General features: G+C 44.0%; 1 protein-coding gene across 1 annotated transcript in view; it reads right to left on the bottom strand.

The window, feature by feature from the left end:
* Nucleotides 1-14,795, bottom strand: part of HYDIN (HYDIN axonemal central pair apparatus protein) — a 304,337-nt gene continuing 289,542 nt past the window's right edge. Inside the window, exons 81-86 of the mRNA XM_069456333.1 lie at nt 13,112-13,324; nt 11,382-11,545; nt 10,367-10,517; nt 5,461-5,691; nt 2,059-2,283; nt 1-580 (exon numbers count right to left, since the gene is read on the bottom strand). Of these exons, the coding sequence (XP_069312434.1) occupies nt 98-580; nt 2,059-2,283; nt 5,461-5,691; nt 10,367-10,517; nt 11,382-11,545; nt 13,112-13,324 (1,467 nt within the window). The 3' untranslated portion in view covers nt 1-97. The remainder of the gene's footprint in view (nt 581-2,058; nt 2,284-5,460; nt 5,692-10,366; nt 10,518-11,381; nt 11,546-13,111; nt 13,325-14,795) is intronic.

Below are 14,795 nucleotides of genomic sequence, written 5' to 3'. Positions count from 1 at the left end.
TTATTATTATTTTTCTGTTCTTTGTCAGGCTGAGACAACACGTAGGTCTTAGGGCCTGGGGGACGGCTTCTGGCTGATGCAGGTGACCCTGTTACCACTAAGGCGTGATCCCCTTCAGGTAATAAACCCATTTGATTATGGCCTCACTGCCCTCCCCAGGGCGGCAGCTCACGGTCAGCCTGGTGGTGATGGGGGTTTTGCTGCCGGAGGGGTTCCCTTCAAAGTAGACGGTGATGTTGTTGATCTTCTTGGCGCGCACGGTGTCTGTGGCGCGGACGGTGAAGGCCGGGTTCTCCACGATGATGGAGAAGGTCACCACTTGGTGGAAGACGTTCTTGAAGGGGATGATTATGTTGTACCCGGCTCGGATCAGGAAGGGACCCTGGGGCTTGGGGGGCAGAGCCACTCCGAAGAGGGGGATGACATACTCCCCACCTACAATCGACGACAGGCTCAGGGTGCCCTTGGTCTCGCCCAGGTGGCTGGGCTCAAAGAAGACTTCCACGCTGACCTCGGTGCCCCCCTGGGCTCCCGGGGCTGCGCTAACGATCCTCTCCGTGTGGAAGTCCGCACAGTCGGTCTGAAAGGGGAACAAATGAACTCGGCTCACGCAGGATCCCAGAGCTCCAGTCCCCACCGGCCCCATCCTGGATGTCAAGCAACCATGTCTGAGTGAGCTGGGCAGGTCATAGCTCCCTTGCAGGGTAGGCGTTACTAATTATTATCCCTATTTTACTACAAAGAATTGGAGGCAAAGATGTTAATAACATGCCCAAAGACACAGCCGGATTGCGTTGATAAGGCAGCCACTGAGGCGGCTCCCCAGTTCTGGTTCTTCTCTCCCTCCGTGCACATGGAAGGCTGCATGTTCTGGCTCCTGGTGGATGGGCGGGGCTGGTTCTGGACAACTGGGCTGAGCAGGAGTGAAAGGTGTCACTTCCACACTAGAGCACGTAGTTTCTCCTCTCTGCTTCTGGGACTGGGGACATTTGAGGTGGTGCTTGCTATTGAGCCTGGATCCCGAGGGACCAAGATGAGCAGAGTGCCCTGTGGACCCTCGCTATTCCGATGGCACAGATGAGAAATGAGCCTTTGTTTGTTCTAAGCCACTGGGGTATCGGGAAGTTCCTACAGCATAACTTTAGCCTCTCCTGACTGATACGATAGATTGACCATATCCTGAGACCCCGAATGTAGCGGGGCACACGGCCGCCCAGTATAAAGGCTACATTTCCCAGCTCCCCTTGTTGATAGGTGTGGCCCTGTGAAGTTTTGTTCAGTGGAATATTAGTGGGAGTGGTGTATGCAATGCCCCGTGCAGCTGGCTGGGGTATGGATGTCACAGTAGGCCATCGTGGCCCATGTGGACCACAGCGACTCCCTACAGAGAGCAGAGCATTGGGACAGAAGGCATGTGGGTCCAGATGTCATGGAGCTGCCATTCCAGCTCACGCTGCCTATGCCCAGGCTGGCATGTGTCAGAGGAATAAACTATTTTGCTCTGATTTTGGGTTTCTGTTTTAGTAGTTAAACCTCTACTCCAACCGATAGGATAGCTAATGTATTGGGAGCCAGGCTCCAAGAAAATGGCTTTAGATCCATATTAAAAATTCTTACAGCAATGCTGTAAGGTCAGAGGTACTATCTTCACTTATAGATAAACTTAGAGAGCTTGAATAAATGATCCATACGGAAGTACGTGGGGAAGCCAGGGTTCAGACCCCCATGTGTTTGATTCCACAGGCTGTCTTCACGGCCACTAAGCTATGCTATCTTGCTCTGTGGACCACTGAGCCTGCTGCTGGAAGCAAAGCTACCCCTGCCCCGCCCCCAGCTTGTTAAGATCGAAAGTCTGTAAAGGAGGAACCCAGGCCTGCTACTATTGGTTTCTAGCTGGGAGTTTCCAGGCTGGATTCAGGCCTCCAAGGCAGGGGTCACCATGACAATGACGCACTGACTCTGAGTCGCACATTTCTGCACCCTCTGTGTCCTCCTCCCATTATTTTTGAACCCAGATTTCTGGCGAGGGATGGGCAGAGGGAGGAACAGGGTACTCACCCTGCAGTAGTATTCTGTCTTCTGCCGCGTATAATTGGTGAACTTTGCATAGATGCTTTGGTTGCTGCCAAGAACAGTCTGGAAGTAGACAGGCTTTTCAGGAGGTGCTGGCAGGGCCTTCAAGCTGAGCTCATATTGGTAGTAACCCAGATCACTGTTGTGCAAAGTTAGTTTCCCAAAGGTTTCTCCAGCTTTCAGGGGCTGGAATTCAAATGCAAATGTGCCCTGAAAGAGGAGACAGAGGCCACTGTCATGCTAAAGGGCTGGCCCATCACCTGCTTCACAAGCAAAAGCCCACACTGATCTCAAGCCTGGGGATCCTCTGTCCAAACCAGCCCACTTTCCTTCCCCTGTACCTCTTCTAGCTTTCTCTAGTCTAGATATTTCTATCTCTGGGATCTCTGTGAGTCTAAAAATAGCTGCTGGGTCCTCTCCTGAGAAGCACACTTCTGGAGATGGGGCGGTGGTGTCAGCAGGAGGGCTGAAGGTCAAGTGGCCCCTTCTTTGCTCACAGCCCATCTCACAATAGCTTCCTGGGTTCTGCCATCTTTTGGGGGAGGCTTTCTCCTCCTTCTGTTGCTACCCATAGCAAAACAAAGCAGGAAAGAGCATTGCTTATAAAAGCAAAGCAAGGGAAATAGTTCAAGTGCATTAACAGTGGAAGACTGGTCAAATAAATTATAGTTTTCTCACTTCAGTGGAATATTATGTAGACATTAAAAGGATGAGGCAATAAGCATTGAAATGAAAGGTGTTGATGATACTGTAAGTGGAAGAAAGAAGGTTCCAGAAATGTATATTAAAGTATGAGATCATTTTTGTGGAGAAGAGTTAGTCCACACATGTATAGAAAAGAGATTGTAAGAATATAGACCAAATTGTTATCAGCAGTTATGTTAGTGTGGGGAAAATGGGATTGTGGGGACTTTGATTTTCTTTTTTTTTCTTTTTTTTTTTTTTTGAGACAGAGTGTCGCTTTGTTGCCCAGGCTAGAGTGAGTGCCGTGGCGTCAGCCTAGCTCACAGCAACCTCAAACGCCTGGGCTTAAGCAATCCTACTGCCTCAGCCTCCCGAGTAGCTGGGACTACAGGCATGTGCCACCATGCCCGGCTAATTTTTTTTTTCTATATATATTTTAGTTGGCCAGATAATTTCTTTCTATTTTTAGTAGAGACGAGGTCTCGCTCATTGCTCAGGCTGGTCTTGAACTCCTGACCTCGAGCGATCCACCCGCCTCGGCCTCCCAGAGTGCTAGGATTACAGGCGTGAGCCACCGCGCCCGGCCTGATTTTCTATTTCATATACTTTTATATAGTTAAAATTTTGTTTTGAGTAGATTTTTAAAAAACAACTAGTTCTTCTTATTGAGAAACATCAGAATAAAAAGAGGATGTCACTGAAGTTATAGATGTTTAATAGAAAAGAATATAGTACAAAAATTTGGATGATTTTACCACAATTAAAAAACTTAGATGAAATGGACAAATATTTAAACAAATATAACTTATAAAAACAGATCCAAGAAGATATAGCAAACCTACATAGTCCTATAGACATTACACAAATTTAAGCAATAGTCAGAAAATTTCCCTTAAAGAAATTGCAGGATCATAAAGCTTTCCTTGTGAGTTATATCAGACAATCAAGGAAGAAAGAATCCTACTATTCCACAGATGCTTCCAGAGGAAACCTACCCCAGCCAGCATAGGTTGATAACAAAATCCAACAAGAATAATAGAAGAAAGAAAAATTGGATGCAGTCTCCCTCCTGAACACAGGTACAAAATAATCTAATAAAAATATTATCCACCTGAATCCAGCAATGTATAAATAAGAGAATATTACATGACTAAGTTGGGTTTATTCCATGAATGTGAAGTTGGTTTAACATTAGAAAAAAAGCAACCAACTGCCACACTGAGGCAGACTGAAAGGAGAACAATCATATTAGCATCTCAATAGATGTGGAAGAAGTATTGATAAAACTCATCTATTTATGGTATTTTTAAAAAAGCTCTTAGCAAACTAGGAATAGAATATCATCCTTAACTGATAAAGTATATCTGTAAGAACTTTGAAACAAATAACGTAACAAATGGTGAAACTCTCAATGCTTTTCTTTCAAGATCAGGAACGAGAGAAAGATACTCTCTAGCACTGTTCTGTTATATTTGACAGTGTTCTTGAGGTGCTAGATAGTGCTATAAGGCATGAAAGGAAATTAAAGGAAAACGTTTAAAAAGGAAGAAACAAAATTGTGATGATTTACCCATGCTATGATTGCAAATGTAGAAAATTCAAGAATCTGTAAACTTCTTAATAAGTGAATTTTAGAAGACAGTTGGGTATAAAGTCAATATACAAAAGTCAGTTATATTTCTAGATGCTTGCAACAAACAGAAAATGAAATTTTAAAAAGATACCACTGACATTAGCATTAAAATACGTAAAACCTAGAAATAAATCTAACAAAATATGAGAAAAGTCTCTGCATAGAAAACCACAAAACATTATTGAGAGAAATTTAATAAGACTTAAATTAGTAGAGATTTGCTCACGGACTGGAAATCTCAATATTGTGAAGACTTGAATTCTCCCTATGATGCACAGGCTCAAGACAGCCCAATAATCCCCACTTTCGGGTATTCACAGTCTCCTGCCGTCCTCGCCCACATCGTAGCAGGGGTGGTCTGTGTGACCGTTAGCGGAGATGTAAAAGTTGCCAGCTGTACCCCCAAACCACAGGGAGCCGAGAGGAGGGTGTCCCCTTGGGGCACACTGGGTGCTCCTTGGGTTTGAGGTGGTACTGTTGACCCCAGCCCCAAGGGAGCAGGGGGCAGCTGCCCTTGGTCCCCCCCCTCAGGGTTCAAAGGGAAAGCAGGTGGCACTGTGTGCCCAGGGCCACCCTGAGAGTTGGGGTGAAGGTTGGGGCCAGGGGACCCATGAGAACTGGGGCCACACAGCCCTCCCCATGGAGGATTAGAGGAGGATCCAGGCTCCTGATGATCCTTGGGGACCACAGTAACAAGGGATCACAGGCTCTGCTGCCGAGAGAGAGAGAGAGAGAGAGAGAGAGAGAGAGTGCTATTATATACCGGGCTTTCCTTTTCACCACACATATTATATTCTATGCTACTTTTATAATTAGTAAAGAAAAAGACAAATATCTTTAGTTTGAAGAAAGCACACAAACAAATGGTAGAGCCTAGGTTCATAATAAAGAAGCCCATTTTACCTGTCTAAACCAAAGCTACATGCCCCTAGTTCATGTGAGGACTTCAGCAATGAGGAAAGGAACACGAGGGTGATTGTCACCGGCCTTCCTGACCACCGCTAGGGCTGGCCCACCCTGGGAATGTGCGTTCAGAGGCCCCATGGGAACCCTGGCAGCCAGGGCCATACCTCGGAGTTGGCAGGCACCGCAAACTGGGAGGGCAGGCTCATGTCCGGCAGCCTGCACTCCGCGGAGACGGTCACCGAGTAGGGCAGGGGGTTCTCCACCTTGATGGAGGCCGATGCACTCTGCCGGACTGGGGTCACCATCTCGATGGTTTTCATGATGCCTGAAGGGATGACCCTGAAACTCACCGTGTAGTACAAGAACTCATTGGTCACCTCATTTCGGAAGATCACCTGCATTCACAGGGAGAGAGGGAGGAAGGAGGGCAGAGCAGGGGTTAGCCGAGGGTCCTCTGCACATTTCCAGGAGCTCCTTCTCTTTGTCAGCACTGCCTGGGGACCTGAAGCACAGGTGCCGGGCTGGCATGGCCCTCCCAGCCTATCTGGATCCCTGCCAGCCGGCCCTTCTCCTTAGGTATCCGGTCTGGCTCCTCCCAGGGGAGAGAGTAGGAAACAGGCTGGGCTTGCTGCAGAGGAGGCTAGAGCAGCGCTGTCCGCAGCCGGCTGGCCCTGGAGGACAAGCAAGGCCTCCAGAGGTTCCAGTTGTAGTGGGCTTTACTCCTATCCCTGTCGCTGCTGGAATAGTTAGTTAACAACGACGATGGTGACAATAGCATCTAGCACTTCATGAACGATTACTGTGTGCCAGGCACTTAGAAGCACTTATTGAATCCACACAATTTGTAGGCACTGTTGTTATGCCACCTCACCTTTTTTTTTTTTTTAAAGAGATGAGGAAACTGAGGCTTAGCAAAGTCCAGTATCTTGCCCAAGGTCCCATGCACAGAAATGGCAGAACTAGGATTTGAATCCAGGTAGGATTGACTCCAGAGTTCGCACTTACCACGCTACACTGCCACTCACTCCTGCAACTGACTTGCAGATGCGCAGCTCACCGTTTAAGTCCTCTTCCCTGGTGACTGATGACGGTGAGCACTGTCTTGTGTGCTTATTGGTCATTCACACAGCTACTTTTGTGAAACAGTCTATATCCTTTTTAATACATTGGGTTGTTTATCTTATTACTATTGGGTGGTATTACTTCTTTCTATAGTCTGGCTTTTTATTATAATTTCAACCTCTTTGTGTTATTAAATTTAAAGTGCTTCTGACACTCTCTGCCTTTTAACTGTAGTGTTTAGTTTTTTTACATTTAAAGTAATCATTTCAATGTTTGTGTTGAAGTCTGCCTTCTTGCTAGTTATTTTGCATTTGTCCATTTTATTTTTCATTTTTCTGTTGCTATTTTCTTGCCTTCTTTTGGATTAATATATAATCTTGTGAAATATATTTTCTTTCCTCCATTGGCTTCTTAGCTATATTTAAAAATAATTTTTAGTGGGTGCTCTCGAGCTAACAATGTGAATCCTTAATTTATCACTCTGGTAAATCTCACGTTGTCTTGCCCTGTGCATGTGTAGGGCAACCTTGGCCAAGGACTGTGAGGGGACACAGACTCCTTCCCCTCGCCCATGCTCTGCCCCCTCCTCTCTGGTGTCCGACATTGTAGAAACCAGCCATTTCTACTGCCCCAGACTCCGAGTTCTGCCTCCTCAGCTCTTAGGGGCTGCTGTGCTTTGCTTGGACTCTAGCTCACCGCACTGCAGTCAGGAAATTGTCCCAGAGAGCCGGGATGATCATGGAGACTCATCTCGTGAGTTTTCCTTCCCTTTGGTGGATTACAGGATTGTGCTACTGCCTGTTGTCCGGTGCCTGAATTGCCTTGGATATTCTGTTCAGTGTTATAATTAGTGGTTTATGGTGGGAGGACTAGTTACTTTATTATAACCAGAAGCAGAAGTGCTTTTGATTCTTTAAAAAATGTTTGTTGTTATTGTTAATTTCAATATGCATTACTGCAAGGAGATTCATGATCTGGGCTCACTCTGTTTTTACCCAAAAGTCTTTACACTCACATTTTATTTGTTTATTTATCTTTAAATTTTTTTAATTGCAGCATATTATGGGGGCACAAATGTTTAGGTTATATATATTGCCTTTGCCCCACCCGAGTCAGAGCTTCAGGAGTGTCCATCCCCTAGACGGTGTGCACCGCACCCATTAGGTGTGTATATACCCATCCCCTCCTTCCCCCTCCCACCTGCCTGACACCGGATGAATGCTATTACTATACATGCACTTCAGTGTTGATCAGTTAATACCAATTTGATGGTGAGTACATGTGGTGCTTGTTTTTCCATTCTTGGGATACTTCACTTAGTAGAGTGAGTTTCAGCTCTATCCAGGATAATACAAGAGGTGCTAGATCACCATTGTTTTTTGTGGCTGAGTAGAACTCCAGATATATAAAACCTTCCTCATATAGCCATCTAATCTTTGACAAAGCAGACAAAAATCATACACTTACATGTTAATACATATCTTCAAGTATATTTTTGTTCACATCTATAGTTTATGAATATCTCTATTCTCTCCCTAGCCTTCTCTCTGAATGAGAAAACATCTTTTATTTCCCCCATGCTCTTCCTCCTGAATGAGGAAATGTTTCTCACTGCCTCATTTATTCTTCCCCTTGTTTCCCATGTTGAGGTTACATAAAATATTCATGGTAGATTGTTTTTCAACAATTGTTGTCAATTGTCTATCAATTTAATTTTGATTCTTTGTTCATTTTATCCTTATAGTTTCCTCTTATATTCACTTATTTATTTTGTAAGTTTTGCTGATTTAAAAACTTTCAATTTTGTAGCACTTTTTTAGACAGGGTTTATATACGAGTGGGTTGATCTGAGTTCTTGCATGTGTAAGTTTTGCCTGGAAAAAGAGTTCTAGATTGAAAATCACTCTCACCGAGAAATGCGAATGGCTTACTCCATTATTTTCCTGTATTTAGTGTTTCCACCGCAAGTCTGATGTTACTGTGATTATGTATATATTTTTTCTTTTTAGACAGACTTCTGTAATGCAGTTACTGTGATTATAGTTTCTTTTTATGTTCTGTAGAATCATTTAGAACTTTCTCTTTCATCCCAGTTTTTGAAATTTTGTTCTAATGCATTTAGGTGGGGGTCTTTTTTTCCATTCATCCTGTTTGGCAACTTGGTGGGTCCCTTCAGTTAGAAGACTCAATCTTTTTCAATAGCCCTGGAAATATTTCTTCGATTATTTTTTTCAAAATATTTTTTTCCTTCTATTATCTTGTTTCTGTTTCAGGACCTTCTATTAGGTGGATATTAGAACTTCTTGGTTTATATTTTGTCTCATATTTCCTTTCATTCTTTTTTCAAACAGCTTTATTGAGATTTAATTCACATACCATACAATCCACCATGTAAAGTATAAAATTTAGTGGTTTTTGGTATATTCACAAAACAGAGCAACCATCATCACAATAAATTTTAGAACATTTTCATCACCCCCAAAACCCTGTACCCACTAATAGCCACTCCCTGTTTTCCCCACCCCATCCCCTCCAGCCCATACCACTAACCTGTTTCCTATCCCTATAGATTTGCTTACTTCTGAAATTTCATTTACATGGAATTGTAAAATATGTGAACTGCTTCTTTCATTTACATTTCAAAGCATACATTTGTGCCTAGCTTCTTTCACTTGGCACAGTGTTTCGTAGCATGTATCAATACTTCATTTCTATTTCTTTTTACTGCCAAATAATATTCCATTGTATTTCTCCATTTACCAATCGATGGAAATGGAATTGTCTCTATTTTTTTGCTCTTATGAATAATGTGGCTATGTATCATGTGTGCACAGGATTTTGTGTAGACGTATGTTTTCTTTTCTCTGGGGTATATACCTAGGAATGAATCCTGAAAATTATATAGTAACTGTATGTTTAACCATTTGAGGAACTGCCAGAGTGCTTTCCAAAGCAGCTGCACCATTTTATATCCCCACCCCCAGTGTATGACAGTTCCAATTTCTCCACATCCTTGCCTACACTTACCATTTCTTTTCATTCTTTCCATTTCTTTGTCCTCACGTGCTAAGGTCTTATGATATTACTCAGTTCTGTCTTCTGACTTAACTAGTAACCTCTTCCTCAAAGTCCATTATACTCCTCAGCCTTCCTTAGATGGTTTTCTATTCCAGATACTCTATTTTTCATTTCTGATTCTTTTCTGCAATGAGCTTATTCTTATCTCATGGGCATGATTTTATTCCTTTGAGGATATTAATAGTATTCAATTAAAGTCTCCTTCTGCTTGCTTTAATAACTTTCCTCTCAGGGGTTCTCATTTATTGGGCTGGTGTTTCTATTTTATGGTGATTTTTTCCCCTAGATTGTTTTGTGATTCCTCGATTTTAAGAGATTCTTGTCTGTCTGTGAGTGTTGATCTGAGTAGATCTGATTAGAGCAGCCTCTCTCAGTTATTGCAGGGGAGGAGATCACATGCTGCCGGGGGAGTCTTCCAGTATCTTTTTGGGGGTGTGTGTGTTACTAGATACTTTTTTTTTTCACTTTAAAACCTTTCCGTTGGTGATTCCACCCCCCATCATAGCTTCAAATTACATCTCTAAATGAATAACTTCCAAATGGTATCTTCAGCCCTGACCTCTCCCATGAACTACAGGTCTATACATACACCTTTTCTTCAAATGACTCATCTCATTTTGTAATTATACATTCACAGTGCAATTATTTAAGTAACGTCACCTCTCTCCACTAGACTGTGTGTTCCATGAGAACAGGACTGTGTCTATTTTTGGCCATTACTATGTTACTAGCACTTAGTATAGTAAGTGGCATATATGCTAAATAGATACTTGTTGAACCAATGAATGAATTAGGCAAAATAGCTTATGTGGGAAAGACCCTGTAGTGTATTGGAGCAACAGTGGGAGGTCATCTTTATTCCTAACACCAGATTCAACCTCAGGGTCAAACCTCCAGAGTTCCAGGGCAACGCCTTTGACATGTAGTTACCTTTGCGGTGTACACTCCCTCCTTGTATGCAAAGAAATTCAGCTTGTAGTCTTTCTTGGAGCCAGACAGTACATCAATGTAATCAAGGCCCTTCATAGTGACGCTTAGGTCTGGCTTCTCTGGTTTCAGCATTTCCACAATGACTCGGAATCTGGGGGCGCACAGGAGCACACGAAGAGAGGAGAGAGAAAATGAGACCGTTTACCCAAAGGACAGAAGAAGGGAAAGTGCTGTGTATACTCTTGATTTTATGGAAAGCACATGGGTCCAGGGTTCTAGTCCTCACTCTGTCGCTAACAGTAACTGCCACTTATTGACCACCTGTTATGTACCAGGTACTGAACGAGTGCTCTATATATGTTATAGGCATTTAATCCTTGAAATATCTGCAAGAGGTACACATCACTATTTTCTTTATTTCACCAAATAGAAATAGAAACCAAGAGAAGGAAGATAACACACCCAGGTAACATGACTAGTTATTGCCAGAACCAGGATTCAAACTTAGGTCTGGGCCTTTATCCACTATGGTAAGCATGTGGCTTTCAGTATGTCGTGCTTTGTCTCCCAGTCTTTGGTTCCTTCTCTGTAAAAGAAGGGGACCCAGCTGGTTGGCCTTGAGCTCTTTGCATGCTTGCATTCCACTCTACTCTTATTGTGGGTACAAGATCCAAGGGACTTCCTTCTCTGGCCAGTGGCTTAGGTGATAAGACAGATGATACTCAATAATAATAATGATGGCTACCATTATGATAACAGTAACAGCTAACATTTATTGAACACTTATTTTGTGCCAGATATCATTCTAGGAGATTTACAACTAACAGCACCAAACAGGAAAATCTCTCCAGAGGCCTAGGGTTTAGGAAATGCCCGGCCATATCAGAGAACTTTGTCTCAGACTCTCTGAGCGCCTTAACAGCCTCCAGAGACCCTGGGCAGAGGAAGGACAAAGCCAGATGGTGGAAGTCCTCCCTCCATCCCCCCACCCAGAACCCTTACCCTACTCCCTCACCTCTGGGGCTTGTTCAGCCAGTTGGTGATTGGCAGGAGCTCAGTGTAGGGTGTCTTACATGGCACTTCACGGTAGATGTTGGCTACAGCTTTGGGGAGCTCGGCAGTCCCATGCAGAGCATATAGCCAGCCAGTCCCATCCGGGAGGGGGAAGAAGAGGGTGCCCTATGGGAAGAATTGTGATCAGAATGACACAGAGGGCCCTTTATTAGGTAAATACCAGGCATGGTGAGGACACAGGATTAACGAATGCTATGCAAATAAATATAACACTTATGGAAATCAGCTTGGTAGTATGTTTCAAGAGTCATAAAAATGTTCATATTTATTTGAATCAGGACTATCACCCCAGGGAATTTTCTGAAGAAAAATTCCTCCAAAGCAAAAAGTTACATATATGTATTAGAACCACTTATAATACTGATGAAAATTTGGAGATAAACATTCAACAAGGGAATTGTTAAAAAAATTATGGACTCTCATTCAATGAAATATTAGGTAGCCATTAAAAATGGTTATCACAGGCCGGGCGCGGTGGCTCACGCCTGTAATCCTAGCACTTTGGGAGGCCGAGGCGGGTGGATCGCTCGAGGTCAGGAGTTCGAGACCAGCCCGAGCAAGAGTGAGACCCCGTCTCTACTAAAAATAGAAAAAAATTATATGGACAACTAAAATATATATATACAAAAAATTAGCCGGGCATGGTGGCACATGCCTGTAGTCCCAGCTACTCGGGAGGCTGAGGCAGTAGGATCGCTTAAGCCCAGGAGTTTGAGGTTGCTGTGAGCTAGGCTGATGCCACGGCACTCACTCTAGCCCGGGCAACAGAGTGAGACTCTGTCTCAAAAAAAAAAAAAAAAAAAAAAATGGTTATCACAAAGACTAAATAGTTAAATATAATAGAAAAATGCTAGTGATATAATGTAAAGTGAAAACAAATACAATGCAAAATTGGGTATGCTATGCTGACAGTTATGGGTGTATCTTAATAAGAACTGGTAGTGAAGACAGAAGAAAAAAGTTCATTTTTTTTATAGGGTGGGAGATTGTGGCCACTTTTATTTTTTTTATTTTTTTTTTTTTGAGACAGAGTCTCACTCTGTTGCCCAGGCTAGAGTGAGTGCCGTGGCATTAGCCTAGCTCACAGCAACCTCAAACTCCTGAGCTCAAGCGATCCTCCTGTCTCAGCCTCCCGAGTAGCTGGGACTACAGGCATTCACCACCATGCCCGGCTAATTTTTTCTATATATATATTTTTAGCTGTCCATATAATTTCTTTCTATTTTTAGTAGAGATGGGGTCTCGCTCTTGCTCAGGCTGGTCTCGAACTCCTGAGCTCAAACGATCCGCCCACCTCGGCCTCCCAGAGTGCTAGGATTACAGGCGTGAGCCACCGTGCCCGGCCTTATTTTTGATTTTTATTATGGCAGTCACCATGATGTTATTTATGCAGTTTAGCTAAATATTAATTGCTCGATGCTTGGTCTAGTACGTCATTTCAGAACTGAGCCCCCGGCTCTAGAATCCCCTGTACGTGAAACATACAAACAAAAAAGGAAACAAAAAAGGAAGCCGGGGCTTGGTAATCTGCACAATTCCCCATTTTCCAACATGATCTGTGTGCTCCCCCCTTGTTCTGACATTCTGAGCTCTGAGCCCCAGAACCATCTCTAACCACGCAGCTCTTCCCTTCAGCTGTTCCAGGAAACCAGTGGTGAGGCCTCAGCCTACCTGGTGCTTGCGGTTCTCCACGTTCATGGTGCGGGGCCTGTAGGTGATCTCGTAGGGCTTATTTTGCTGATGGGCCTCCAGGGTGATGAACTCGGGCCCCTCCCAGTGCTCGCCCTCAAAGATGGGGTGCAGGTTCCAGGTCTGGTTGGTGCGATTTGACAGCATGATGGTCTGTGTGTGCTTGGAGCGCACCTGACAGGTGAAATTCACCACCTGGAAGAAAGTAGGTGCTACGTCTTCCACGGCACCTCCCCCTGGCCTGTCTTCAGGGGCCAGAGATGCAGAATGTGCCAGGGGAGTCTGACTTTAACAGTGCTTCCCGTCATGAGTTTCAATGGATCCTTTTCTTTTCCTTTCATTCATTCAACATATATTTACTGGGTACCTTCTATGTGCCAGATACTGTTCTTGGGGGTGGAGATGCAGCGATGAACAAAATAACAAAAATCCTTGCCCTCAGAGAGCTTACGTTCCAGTGCGGAGAGAAAGGCGAGTAGGATACGAACATGTGCTCAGGGGAAACAGAGCAGAGCAGGGGTGCAGGCACGACAGGCTGGGGAGTGGGTTTGAAATATTAAATAGGGTGATCAGGACAGGCCTCACTGAGCACGTGTATTTGATTCAAGACCAAGAAGGATGACATCAAGGAGGACCCGGGGAAGGGCCTCCCAAGCAGAGGAAACATCGGTTGCAAAGTTCCTGGATTTTGACAAATGGCAAATGAGGCCAGTGTGGCAAACGTGAAGTGAAGGAAGGGAGATAAAGTGACAGGGAACAGGAAATGGCATGTAGGGCCTTGGAGTCACGGTAGGGACTTTTCTTTTCCTTCTAATGAAACAGGAGGACTTAGAAGAGTTCTGAGTAGAGGAGTAACCTAACAGAGTTGCTCCAGATGCTTAGAAGAGACAGAGGAAGAGAGACCAATTAGAAGACACTTGCAATAGACCAGGTGGGAGATGACACAGACTTGGCTGGCAGTGGTAGCACTGGGGATGGTGGGAAAAGGAAATATTCCAGTTGTGCTTTGAAGAGCAAATGGGATTTACTGCCATATGGAATCTCGGGTGTAAGTGGAAGAAGATTCAACAATGACACCCAAGTTTTTAGCCTGAGCAACTAGAAAGAAGGAGATGCCACTTCCTGAGGTGGGGTTGACTGTGGGAGGAGCAGGTTTGGGGGAGAGATTGGGAACTCAGTTTTGTACATGTTAAGCTTGAGATGCTTATTAGTCAAGCAGGAAGTGGAATTTACAAATTAGGAGTTCAAGAGAAAGGTTCGGGAGGTACAGATCTGGGAGCCGTCAGTATAGCAGTGTTTTTTTTTTTTTTTTTTTTTTTTTAGATCAAGAATCTGGATGAGGTCAAAAAGAAGTGAGTGTATTTATAAAAAAGAAGGAATCAGAGGACTAACTCCTGACTGGCACACTCCAAGGTTAAGAAGACTCAGAAGACAAGACGAGAAGGAGCCGCCAGTGAGACAGGAGGAAACTGGGAGAGGGTGGTGTCCTGGAGCCTGGTGAGGGAAGTGTTTGAAGGAGGACGGCTGGTTCATGGTCAAGTAAGGTAAAGGCTGAGAAATGGCCATCGGACTTAACAACATGAATTTTGATCCATATCTTGCACTATATACAAAAATTAACTCCAAATAGGTTGAAGACATAAATGTAAAACTTGTATCCAGCATA

Source organism: Eulemur rufifrons, chromosome 23, assembly GCF_041146395.1.
Source record: "Eulemur rufifrons isolate Redbay chromosome 23, OSU_ERuf_1, whole genome shotgun sequence".
NCBI lineage: Eukaryota > Metazoa > Chordata > Mammalia > Primates > Lemuridae > Eulemur > Eulemur rufifrons.
Note: the sequence above shows the minus strand (reverse complement) of the source record. Positions and strands in the feature narration are given on the sequence as shown.